This window comes from Chiloscyllium plagiosum, chromosome 40 (assembly GCF_004010195.1).
Source record: "Chiloscyllium plagiosum isolate BGI_BamShark_2017 chromosome 40, ASM401019v2, whole genome shotgun sequence".
NCBI classification, from domain to species: Eukaryota; Metazoa; Chordata; class Chondrichthyes; order Orectolobiformes; family Hemiscylliidae; genus Chiloscyllium; species Chiloscyllium plagiosum.
In genome coordinates this window covers 12,116,399-12,129,959 of record NC_057749.1, presented here as the reverse complement: position 1 = coordinate 12,129,959, position 13,561 = coordinate 12,116,399, and the positions used below count along the sequence as shown (strand labels likewise).

Here is a 13,561-nt window from a genome sequence, read left to right as displayed (position 1 = left end):
GTCATTTTTTTTAAGTAGGCTTGGACTTTTTTTTTGTTGATTCTATTATGTAGAATTACTGAAAAATATTTGTAGACTTACACAGCTGACTCTAAAACTACATATACCCTGTATAATGTTGCTTTTGTTGCTGTGTCCATTTATATGTTTCAACTGTATCACCATAATAGAAGTTCTAGGACAAAGCACTGACAGTAGCAAAATTAAACTTAGGCCAGAGTCAAAACGTGTGGTGCTGGAAAAGCACAGCCGGTCAGGCAGCATCCAAGGAGCAGGGGAGTCAACATTTCAAGCATAAGCTCTTCAGGGATGTGAGGGAGGCCCAAGGGGGCTGAGAGATAAATGGGAGGGGCTGGGGAGAAGGTAGCTGGGAATGTGATCGGTAGATGAAGGTGGGGTATGTGGTGTGGTGATGGTGATAGGTCAGAGTGGAGGGTGGAGCAGATAGGTGGGAAGGAAGCTGGACAGGGAGCACACTTCAAGATGGCAGTGGCGAGTTGGAGAGTTGGATCTGGGATAAGGTGCGGGCAGGGGAGATGAGGAAACTGGTGAAATCAACATTGATTCCATGTGGTTGGAGGGTCCCCAACGTGGAAAATGAAACGCTCTTCCTCCAGGCATCCAGGTGGCTAGGATCTGGTGGTGGAAGAGGCCTCGGACTTGCATGTCCTTGGAGTAGGAGGGGAAATTGAAGTGTTGGGCCACAGGGCAATGGGGTTGTTTAGTACGTGTGTCCCAGAGATGGTCTCTGAAATGTTCTGTGAGTTGGCGTCCTGTCTCCCCAGTGTAGAGGACACCACATCAAGAGCAACAGACACAGTAGATGGCAAAAGTGAGTACTGCAGATGCTGGAGTTTAGAGTCAAGAGTGTGGTGCTGAAAAAGCACAACAGGTCAGGCAGCATCTGAGGAAGCAGGAAAATCGACGTTTTGGGCAAAAGCCCTTCAGGAATTCCTGATGAAGGGCTTTTGCCCGAAACGTCAATTTTCCTGATCCTCAGATGCTGCCTGACGTGCTGTGCGTTTCCAGGACCACACTCTTGATAGTAGATTAGGTTTTGGAGGTGCAGGAAAATCTCTGCCAGATGTGGAAGGATGCTTTGGGGCCTTGGGTGGAGGTGAGGGGGAAGGTGTGGACACAGGTTTTACACCTCCTGCGGTGAGAAGAGAAAGTGCCTGGAGTGGAGGGTGGGCTGGTGGGGGCCTGGACCTAACAAGGGAGTCACAGTGGAAATTACTTTGCAGAACGCAGATAGGAGTGGGGAGGGAAATATATCTCTGGTGGTGGAGTCTGCTTGTTGATGGTGGAAATGGTGGAGGTTGGTGGGGTTGAAGGTGATGGGTGGAGGTATGGGAAGTGGAGGAGATATGCTGGAGGGCATCGTTGACCACGTGGAAGGGGAATTTGCAGTCCTTGAAGGAGGCCATCTGGGATGTTCTATGGTGGAATTGGTCCTCCTGGGAGCAGATGCGGTGGAGGTGGAGGAATTGGGAGTAAGGGATAGCGTTTTTTTACAGGAGTTTGGGTTGGAGGAAGTGTAGTCCAGGTAGCTGGGGGAGTCAGTGGGTTTGAAGGATATGTCCATGTTGAGTCAGTTGCTGGAAATGGAGATGGAGAGGTCCAGGAAGAGACCTTATGCCGCAAAGGTTGTGACTTTGTGGGCTTTCTTGGAATGGGGCAGGTGCAATTCTGCTTCTGGCTGATCTGGTTGTTTAATTGTCCAGGATAGTAATAAAATTCAAGACCTTTTACAGAGTTTCCCAACACGGAGCGAAGTCTGTCTTCAATAAAGTAAAAGATAATATTTTTTTAAGCAACTGCATGTGCTGTACAGGCACAATCTTATGCTTATTGCTTGTCATGCTTCTAAATTGACTCTTATGTAATTTGGGTGAATTCAGAGTACACGTGTCAGTACAGGATGTGACATTGCTATTAAATCCTTGTTTTCTTAATAGTTTGTTTATTCAGTTATGTAAGCACATTTAAAATGTGGCTTCATATTTAAGTGATATGTCTATTTCTTACTTGGCAAACTAGTCTGGTTTGGTTTACACTGAAGAGGAATGGGAGCGTGAGTGGAATGAGCTTCTTAAGCTTGCTTCCAGTGAGCCTCGCACACATTACAGTAAGAATACAGGCAGCAGTGGTGGGTAAGTTGGTTGCTTTGGTGACTTTGACTGTTCATACTCCATGTCTGCAATTGTAACGTTCCAATTATTTATATTCAGTATGCTTCCAATCTTAAGGTTTTTTTTACTTAGTTTAAAAAAAAAATATTTCCATACTATAAATCACTCTTTTGGGATCTTAATTTATGTTGTTCAATGGTAACCAATTATTGATGAATTATATAAATAGAATGAAATTAATGACCAAACACACAAGCTCAAGCTGCAACTTAGAGTGGAGCATCAAATTGAATGTCAGGATTAGATTTGGTGCTGTTAGGCCTGTTTGTAACCAAATCTGTCACTTAGCAAAACCTTTAGAATATTTATAATAGACCCCAGGCTTCTCCACTGGTGGGATTGGTTATTTCATTAACTTCACTTACATTGATGAGTGAAAAGGAGTAATTTTCAAACCATAATGCAAAGAGCACGATGAACAAAGTTTACATTGAATAGTTTTAAACTTAAATGATTTGCATTAATTATAATCTCAAATTAAAGTGTGTTTCAAGTACTTAAATTGTACAAGACATCGATAACACTGCACCTGGAGTACTGGGTATACGACTGGTCACTGTACTCATGTCAGTGCTTTTGAAGCAGTTCAGAGAAGATTTAGCCTGAAATGAAAAAGGCTAATCGGTCTAGGCCCATGTCCTCTGAAGTTTAGAAGTGACTTAATTGAATCACCTAAGATCCTGAGGGGACTTGACTGGGTGGATGTCAAAAATTATATTTCCTCTTGAGGGAGAATCTAGAACTAGAGGTCATAGTTTTGTCGACTTCTATTCTCATTTTTATCCGGTGCATCAGTTTACTGTGGATATCAACAACACCAGGCAGTTCTAATAATGGAATATACCTAAAAAGGTACTACAGAAGATACCACAACAATCACCCATACAATGCTTATAATCACAAGTGAACCCTTTTATGTGGACTTTTCCGAAGATCTGGCCAGAGCAGGTGATCAGACTATGCCATCTCAACTTCTAGCCATTGGTTGAACTCCTCCTTCCCAAGCTAGTTAATTTTTGAGACAAGCTTATTTTTCACTCTTTCCAAACAGAGAAGCCGAGTATTTGCAGTCTTTATCCTATCTTCGGTATTATTTATTCAGCTGATAAGTAGTCCACATTATCACATTTAATTTGCTATATCTGTTTTAAACAAACTTCAGCTTTTCCAGAGTTATTGTAACACTTCAGTCCATTACTGCTGAGTTGCAGCACTGGCTCTTAACATGTTTTTAACAAAACATTGAAACAGTTTAAAACCAGTGACCTCCTAATCATTAGGACATCACCAAGCATCATATGTTTTCTCCTTCTCATTTTCATTTAACTTTGTTTAACATTCCAGCTAATGCAGTAAATTTTAGGTTAGTAACTTGAAATACCTCCACAGAGATTGGTATCCCATCACCACTTTATTTGTACATGCACAGTAAGCATATCGACTCTGACTAGCTAGCTCAGAGCAAGTCAGACTCCTATTTATATCCCTCAGCCAGCATTCCCTGATTGCCCAGGTTAGCAGCCCCAGAGAGGAAACTCGTTCTCGATAAGGTCCACCTGGCCAACCTAACTACAGCTTAAAAATAAAGAAAGGGGTACCCATTTAAATCAGAGATGAAATATTTTTCTGAGGATTGATTCAAAAGACAGTAGATGCAGAATCTTGCACAGCAGAAAAATTCTTATGACTAAGGTGATGAAAGATTATCAGGGATATGCAGCAATGTAGATTTGAGATTAAAATCAGATCAGCCATAATCTTATTGAATGGCAGAGAGAGCTCAAAGGGCCATTGTTCCAATGTGTTGTACATTAACAGCAATGCACATTGTAAAAAAATGCTGAATACTAATAATTTATAGAGGAGCATACTATAATGTTGGGCAAAAGAGGGAAAGTGCGTAAAACATAAGAAAATGAATTGACATGATTAATATAATAAGTCACCTTGGCTCAGTGGGAACACAATTCCCTGATTCTCAAGATCATGACTTCAAAACACTGTGCAGCGGCGACTGCACATAACCTCATCACGTCTAGTGATCCCATCTTTTAAATGGGATTTTGAACCAATTGACTTCAGGATCCCACGGTACTATTAAGAAATACAAGAGGTTACCCTTAATGTTAATGCTGATTAATTTTCCCAAAGCTACATAATAAAAACATATTTTCTGACCATTTAGTTACTAGTTTTGGGTGTTGATTATGTTCAAATTAGCTGCTGTATTTCTCTACATGGTAACACTGACTAGATTTCAACAATACCTAAATGACTCAAGAAGTTGAGGTCCTGAGGACTTGAAAGGTCGATAATAAATCTTTCATTCTATGTAAAGGTTGTTTTCTGAACAATTCCTTGTTTATTCTACTTCCACACTATGCCTGTCAAAAATAGTTCATTCTGTTAGAAACATAGACTTGAACGTATACATTTTAGATTCCACTGCATATTGGGACACTGATTATGTTGATTAAATAGTTATCAGTGAGAGCCAATCAGCTCAGTTGGTTGGGTGTTTGTTTGTGATGCAGAGTGGCGCCGTCAGTGCAGATTCTATTCCTGTATGAGCCGAGGTCACCATAAAGGCCCCTTCTTCTCGAGTTCCCTCTTTACCTGCAGCATGGTGACCCTCTGGTTAAGCTCACCGCCAGTCATCTTTCTCAAATGAGGAAGCAGTCCTGTGGTTGTCTTGGACTATGATAACTGACTTTGTATATTATTAAATTAATATTATAATTTATCAAGAAAAACTTGAATGGTATATTTTCATTTGCAAATAAGGCTTTTCCTTCCTCAGCCAGTCTGTCCCAAGATTTAATTAACATTATCATAAAAGTTTGTTTCAAATGGTTTTGTGTTATGATATAATTGCACGATATTTGAGGGTTAGTAAAATGATTCTTACTAATTCTAAAAGAGCCAAAGTAAACTCTAAGGAACACTGCAGCTACATTTAATTGGACAGTTTGATGCTCCCCTTTTCTCAGTATTTTACCTTCATTTATCTATTGTAGTTGTAGTAATAAATCTTTTCCCACATTGTTTGCTAGATTGAGATGTTAGAATACAATGCGGCATCATTATATTTGCATAGTCCTGACACACCGACTGGATGTTATATATTAACCAGCTGTTGAAAAGCTAATAGCCACCAATAACATCAAGCAATAGATTAGAACTGTAAACTGGAATTGAGTAATTATCCATAATGTTGCTATGGATGCAAGCATTATTTATTTATTTATCTTTCCTCACTGATTCCTGCTGGGTTATAATTGCACAGGGATCAGTCTTCCTCTGTACTTTCCCTGAATTATCTTTTTCATGTATAAGCTGAGATGGTGAGGATCAGGCTGTTCAACTAGGGAAAGTGTTTGTCCCCTTCTGATTGTTTACTGGTAAAGCAGAACAGTATATCAAAATAGATGCAAAATAAACAGGAAAAAGAAAAGGTATGCTTTGTTAGCTGTGGTTAGTGCATTCTGAGTTTCATTGTAGTGTAACATGGTGTGGACAATAGTGGCTCACCATTGTATAGTTTAGGGTAGGTGTCTTTGCATCATCCATTTTTGTTTCACTTTAATCTTACTCTGTTGCAATACACATCACATTTAGTTCTACACTTAACTGTCTCAAGTGAATTTTTGGGGCTTCAAGATATGAATATCAGTTTTTTTTATTTGCAAAAGCAGATTGTATATATATATATACATCATTGTTAGTTAGCGATCCAGTTAATTACCTATTGTGTTCTGTTTTCTTCACCCAATTGTTTCTGTTTTCTTTCTTTCTCTATTTCTCCCCGTCAAAGATGCTGACTCACCTTGGCCAACAGTTCCACAGGTGCCAGCCATCCTCCAGTACCTTCCGTAATGCCCATTTTAAAATTCAGGCTAGGTGGGATATTTGACCATAGAAGACTAAACCTGTTTTATCCTTACTAGATATTTTGACAAATGCAATTTCCAAGGTGAGGGAGATCTCACTAATTTCCTCCTCTCATCTGTGTCCTTTCCCGTGGCCATAGCTGAGACCAGTTAAATCAACAGCACAGTTTGGAAGTAGAATAGGGGGGCTCCTGCTTCTGTTATTCGGTGCAGTATGATATTTTCTAAAATGTTGAACAGAATGGCATACATATGTTCTGTTTTGGCATTTCTATTGATTCTAACCTGTGAAGTGACCATTTAGTTTTATGAAAAAAATCTCTTTCAATTCAAAAAGTAGTAAATGGTTTATTTCATAGGAAATACGCATTGAATCATAAACCTAGGTTAATCCTATCCTGAGCTCAGTATGATCAAAAAGTCTAGTACTTATACTGGTGTTAAGAGTAAAATTGAGTTACTTCAGTTTCCCCATGTTAAGTTTTGAAAGAAAAACAAACTTGCATTTATCTTGCACTTCTCATAACTTTCGGACATTCTAAACCACATCATGAGAAATGAAATCCTTTTGAAGTATAATAACAGTGGTAATATAAGTAAGCACAACATCAAAGCTCTGTGCAGCAAACTCTCACATTTCTACTGATGACATTGAGGAACAAACTTGTAGCAGCACATGAGAACTTCTAATACTGCCATAGGATCTTTTATGTCTAATTAAAGATAACAGTGCCTTATTTTAATATTTCATCTGAAAGGTGGCATGTCTAAAAGTGCAGCATTGGAGTTTTAGCCTGGATGGTGGGCTTAAGCCTTTTGAATGGGGACTTGAATCCAAATATTTTGAGGCAACATTAAGTCCTCTGAATCATGGTTAACATATGTGTTGATTATGAATAAATGTTAAATTCTTGTTAAAAGTTAAATGGGAGCAATTTTACCTTTTCACCTGACTGCTGGCATGAACATCTTGCAAGCCATTGAAACCAAGTAGAGGCTGTATTGCTCGCCACAGGTAATAGGAGGGCAGGAATTTGGTCAGGTGTCAAGCTAAGCCCACAGATGGGTATGTGATTGGAGGGGACATTTCTGGCCAACAAGCAGGCAGACGTTGATAGACCTAGCAGAAGTTTAGGGGTTTTTTTTGAGCACCTTCCAACAGTCTCTTTAAGGCTGGGCTGCTCATTGGTACTAATAGATGAAGTAGGAAAGCAAAGAATTGTAATCAGGGTCCTGTAACTGGCAAATTTCTACATTTGCAAAGGAAATAATGTGACTGTTGCGCCGCTAGAAAGGGAAAATGGGGAATTATTATTGAATAATAAAGTTAAGCTCCTTGAAAGTGGAGTCGCAGGTAGATAGGATAATGAAGAAGGCGTTTGGAATGCTTTCCTTCATAATTCAGAGTATTGAGTACAGGAGTTGGGAGGTCTTGTTGCAACTGTACAGGACATTGGTTAGGCCACTGTTCGAATATTGTGTGCAGTTCTGGTCTCCTTCCTATTGGAAAGATGTTGTGAAACTTGAAAGTGTTCAGAAAAGATTTACAAGGATTTTGCCAGGGTTGGAGGACTTGAGCTTTGGGAGAGGTTGAATAGACTGGGGCTGTTTTTCCTGGAGGGTTGGAGGCTGACGGGTGACCTTAAAGAGGTTTGTACGATCATGAAGGGCGTGGATAGGATAAATAGACAAAGGCGGAAAGATATAAAACAGACCTAAGGGGCAACATTTTCACACAGAGGGTGGTACGTGTATGGAATGAGCTGCCAGAGGAAGTGATGGAGGCCAGTACAATTGCAACATTTAAAAGACATTTGGATGGATATATGAATAAGAAGGGTGTGGAAAGATATGGGCCAGGTGCTGGCATATGGGACTAGATTGGGTTGGGATATCAGGTCGGCATAGATGAGTTGGACCAAAGAGTCTGTTTCCGTGCTGTACATCTCTATGACTCTAAGTGACAAATGAAATAACATTAGTCTTCTCTATAGAAAACTGAAAAATCATTCTAGTAGTACCTGTAAGTCAGAAGGTGGAAGATAAAATCGCTAGAGATGTCTGAGTGAGAAAGCTGATGGAGCTGAGGCTTTCATTAGACCACAGCTGGAATACTGTGAACAGTTTTGGTTCACTTATTTAAGGAAAGATATATTGACATTGGTACCAGTCCCGAGAAAGTTCAGCAGGCTGATCCTAGGCATGGGAGGGATCTGTTTTAGTTTTTTTAATCATATATTCCCATTAAATTTACCGGAGAACTGAAGAATTCTAAATATTACATATCTGTTCAAAGAAGGGTGTAAGGATAAGCCCAGTAAATACAGGCCAGTCATCTGAGGAACATAGGAGCAGGAGTAGGCCATTCCGGCCCTCAATTTTGCTCCACCATTCAGTAGGATCATACCTGATCTGTGGTCTAATTTCATATTCCTACTTTGGGCTCGTAACCCTTGATACCCTTGTCTGATTTAAAAAAAACTTCTCTTCTGAATGGCCTGGTCCTCATTCTTAGGCTATGCCCCTGGTTCTAGAATCTTCAACCAGGAAAAAGTTTATCTGCCCTGTCTTTCCCTGTTCATACCCTCTTAGATCGCCTTTTAAACTTTTAAATTCTGGGCCTAACTTACCTAATCTCTCCTCATAACTTAACCCCTGAAGTCCGATTATCATCCTTGTAAACCTGTGCTGAACCCCCTCCAAGTCTAAAACAACCTTCCTAAGGTGTGGTGCCCAGATCTGTTCACAGTGCTCCAAGTAGGATATAACTAGGGTTTTGTATAACTGCAGCTTAATGTCTGCACCCCTAATCTCCAGCTCCATAGATTCGACGGCCAACATTCCATTCGCCTTCTTAACAATTTTCTGCATCTGTTTATGACATTTTAAAGAGCTATGCACCTTAATCCCCAAATCTTATTGGAGATCCACAGTATTTAACTGTGTGTCTTTTAAGAAGTACCGTGATCTATCCTCCTTTGGTACGAAATGGATAACCTCACACTTGCTTAAATTAAAATCTACCTGTTACAGGATAGGTGGAGATGGAGCCAAGAAGCAGTTATGAAAGGAGTTGATAAACAGGGAGATTATGGATAGAAGGCCAGGACAGAAGAAAAGCTGAATAATAAGTTGCAGGCAGTTGGAAGCTCGGGGTCATTTTTGTGGACAGAGTGTAAAGCAGTTACTCAGCCTGTATTTTACCTCCCCAGTATAGAGAAACCCACATTGTGAACAGTAATTACCCAGAGACTAGTTTGAATGAAGTAGAGGTCAATCGCTGCTTCATTTGGAAGCTATGTCTAGGGCCCTGGATGGAGAAACAGGCAGATATTATGTCTTTTGCGATTGCAGGTGCTGTGGAAGTGCAAGGACATGTTGGGAGTGGAGGAGGAGTCTGGTAGAGTGTCCCAGAAGGAACGGTTCCTGTAGAATGCTGACAAAGGAAGAGAGGGGAAAATATTTCTGATCATAGTATCCCTTTGGAGGTGACGAAAATGGCGACTTACAATCCTTTGGATGTGAAGGCTACTGGGGTGCTAAGTCAGGGCCAGCGGAACCCTATTGTTGTTGTGGGAGAGAAAGGAAGGAGTGAGAGCAGGTGGGTTGAACACAGCTCAGGTTCATGTCCACCACTTAGTGAGGAATCCTCAACTGAGGAAAATGGCGGGTATTTTTAGGGGCCCCCCCATGGAGAGTGGCATCAGCAGAACAGATGCAATGGAGACTGAGAAACTGGGAGAATGAGATGGAGTCCTTACAGGAAGTATGGTGTGATGATATACAGTCAAGGTAACTGTGGAAGTTGGTGTGCTTGTAGTCTGTGTCGGGGATCAGTCTATCCCCAGAAATGGAAACAAATGTCGAGGAAGGGGAGGGAAGAGTCATAGAGGGCTCTGAAGCTGAGTATAGCATGGAAATTGGAAGTGAAATTGATGAATTTTTCCAATTTTGAGCAACAGAGCAAAGCAGCGCCAATCATGTCATCAATGTACTGGAGAAAGGGGGGTGGCATGGTAGCTCAGTGGTAAGCACTACTGTCTCACAGCACCAGGGACCCTGATTTCATTCCCCCTGGGCAACTGTCTGTCTGGAGCTTGCACACTCTCCCCGTATCTGCATGGGTTTCCTCCCACAGTCCAAAGACGTGCAGGTTATGTGAATTGGCCATGCTAAATTGCCCACAGTGTCCATGGATGTGTAGGTTAAGTGGATTAGCTATGAGAAATGCAGGGTTACGGGGTAAGATGCGGGGGGAAGGGGGGGGTGAGGCTAGATGGAATGATATTCAGTGAGTCGGTGTGGATTTGGGCTGAATGGCCTGCTTTCACACTGTAGGCATTCTATGAAAATTTGACCATGATTTAACCAAAGTTCAGTGGGTAGATAGTGTAGTTAAGTCTCTAGCATTATATAGGTCACGTTGTAACACCCCTCAAAGACAAGCTACAACAAAATTGATCGATAGTTGTGTATAATTTCTCTATAGTCACAACAAAACCAAAGGCAATTTTTAATTAAGTAAGAAACTCTTTACATGTATTTGAGGCTCTCAAGAGTGTCTGATAACTGAATGGACCCTCGTTTTATGTTGGTAGAAAGACCTTCGACTGTGGTGGCTGCCTTAAGCTTAGTGTGTCCTTCAGCATGTAGTCCTAGATCTTGGAATGTGCCAGTCTGCAACATTTGATTGGTGTCAACTTTTTGCATTGGAAGGTCAACACATTTGGGCAGAATGAAGAGTGTCTTTCACCACGTTTAGAGCACAGAATCTTGCATCAAAGATGAACCTTGACAAAACTACAGCACCTCTCTTTAGACTTCCTCAGCATAGACACATTTCAGAAGGACTTGTGTGACAGTCTCATTAACCCCCCCCCAAAAAAAGAAACTACTTAGGTGCTTTGAGGGCAACATGAGGTGGCACAGAGAGTCCGGGTGTACACAAAGGATCTGACAAGTCGTGACCTTCTCACCACCAGCCAAGTGGTGTCTTATTGCTTGTTGAAAAATTCTGGCAATGAGGCATTCTGCCAAATGACTTTGACGGTTTGCTCAGGGAACCACCTGACAGGATCCACGCACTCCTTTTCCTGCAGGGTCTCAAGGATGGTGCGTGCTCGCTACTTCCTAATGGACTCGTGGTCAAAGGTGTTTATCTTTGCAAATTTCTCCATAAATGACAGATAAAATGGAATGATCCAAGTACTTGGAGTATTCCATGGCAACGAGGTCAGGACCATCCTTCGTGACACTAGGGACTGGTAGAAGCTCAGTACGTAGTGACACTTGATGCTTGCCTACTGAGGGTGTACACACAGCTTGATGCAGTCGCCATGAAAGTGGCCATCAGGATGAAGGTGGTGTTGTGTACATTCTTCTTCCCTGCTCTTCATGAGCATTATATATGGTATCCCTTTGGATTCGGTCCATCTTTGACCTCCAGATGAAATGGAAAATGGCTTGGATGACTACAGCAGTGCAAACCTAGGTAATAGGCTAGACCTATTATAATACCAAGAATACCTCCTACCTGATGACCAGGATTTTACCCGCAATGGATATGGAGCAATGCTTCCAGCTGCCCAGTTTCTGCCTCATCTTCATCATACACTGCCCCCACATTTTGGTGCACACCCCAGCCCCTCCAACCTATTTGCCCAGCACCTTTAGATAATTTATCCTAATGGTGAAGGGTATAAAGGATCAGTCAGCCTCATTCCCAAAGGACATGGCCTCATTGTTAGCTCAATTTAACTTGGCTGCCAGTTCAAACTGGTCAGAGATGCTTATGAGCCTACACGCTGACAGCAGATCCAAGCAGAAAATGGTGATATCATCCATGTACAGCCCTTCACTGTCTGGAATTCCAGCTACTGGTGAAAGAAGTCCCAGAATATTTGTTGAATGTTTTATTATTGCCTTGGATGATTTGGAATAACTAACTGATCCTGATACCTAAATAAATCTAGTCCCATTTGCCAGCATTTGACCCTATCCCTCCAAACCCTTCCTATTCATATACCTTTCCAGGTGTCTTTAAATGTTGTAATTGTGTCAGTCTCCATCACTTCCTCTGGCAGCTCATTCTATACACATACCACCCTCTCAGCTTAAACCTATGCCCTTCAGTTTTGAACTCCCCCATGCCAGGGAAAGGACCCTGTCTATTCATCCTATCTATGCCCCTTATGATTTTATAAACGTGTATAAGATCACCCCTCCGCCTCCGACCCTCCAGGGAAAATAGCCCCAACCTATCCAACCTTTTCCTATAATTCAAAATGTCCAATCCAAGCAATCTTTTCTGAATCCTTTCAAGTTTCACAACACCCTTCCTATAGCAGGGAGACCAAAATTGCCCACAGTATTCTAAAAGTAGGTTAACCAATGTCCTGTACAGCTGCAATTTGACCTCCCAACTCCTGTATTCAATGCACTGACCAATAAAGGAAAGCATACCAAATTCTGACTTCATTATCCTATCTATCTTCAACTCCACCTTCAAGGCACTATGAATGTGTGCTCCAAGATTTGTTTGTTCAGCAACACTCCTCAGACCCTTACCATTAAATGTATAAGTCCTGCCCTGATTTGCTTTTCCAAAATGCAACACCCCTCCCAATTCCTCCCATCTGACAAGATCCCTTCTTCCTCTGAGTTAACCTTCGCTGTCCGTTATACTTCCAATTTTGGTGTCATCTGCAAACTTAATAACCAATGTTCACATCCAGATCATTTATATAAATGACGAAAAGCAGAGGGCCCAGCACCGATCCTTGTGGCACACCACTGGTCACAGGCCTCCAGTCTGACAAGCAACCCTCCATCACCACTCTGTCTTCTACCTTTTGAGCCAGTATCCAAATAGCTAGTTCTCCCTCTGAGTTGAAAGGTTTAGCTTGCTTACTTGAGGGGTCTTATTTTGGTTGGTTCATGCATGAAGTTTAGGTAATTATTTCAGTATTTCATTGTCTGTGAGATTTCTTAGTAAGCAGACGAATTAAAGGTAGCTGTGACAATGGACAGAATATGTCATGAGTAGAAATTGTGCACATAATCTCATTTAATTTTGTAGTACTGTTCTATAAAATAAGAATGTAAACTGCTGAAGAGGCTCTTCATCCTCTTATTGTCTGAATGCTACTGCTTTTGGAGGAGGAAACCTACTTTCAGCATGTATTTGGAGGAGTAAAATCACTGGAGCACTTGCGAAAATGTTTCCCTGCTGGCATTAATGGGCAACAGAATACATTCTGCTGTTACTTTCATATAAGGATCATGAGCTCGGGATAGTGCAATGTTGGTTTACTTCTCAAACTTTGAACAGTTTATTTCAAATTGACCATAAACAATCATGGTGAAGGTATGAGAGTGGAGTTCAGGTTGCACCCTTGGGAAAGGAGTTGAAAATAAGATCATAAGACGTAGGAGCAATAATTAGGCCATTCAGCCCACACAGTCTGGTCCACCATTCAA

General features: G+C 41.3%; 1 protein-coding gene across 4 annotated transcripts in view; it reads left to right on the top strand.

The window, feature by feature from the left end:
• otud7a (OTU deubiquitinase 7A) overlaps nt 1–13,561 on the top strand; it is a 216,497-nt gene that overhangs the window by 169,366 nt on the left and 33,570 nt on the right. For all 4 annotated transcript variants that reach the window (XM_043680340.1, XM_043680342.1, XM_043680339.1 and 1 more), the window contains one exon: nt 2,041–2,153. In XM_043680340.1, coding sequence (XP_043536275.1) covers nt 2,041–2,153 — 113 coding nt within the window. The remainder of the gene's footprint in view (nt 1–2,040; nt 2,154–13,561) is intronic.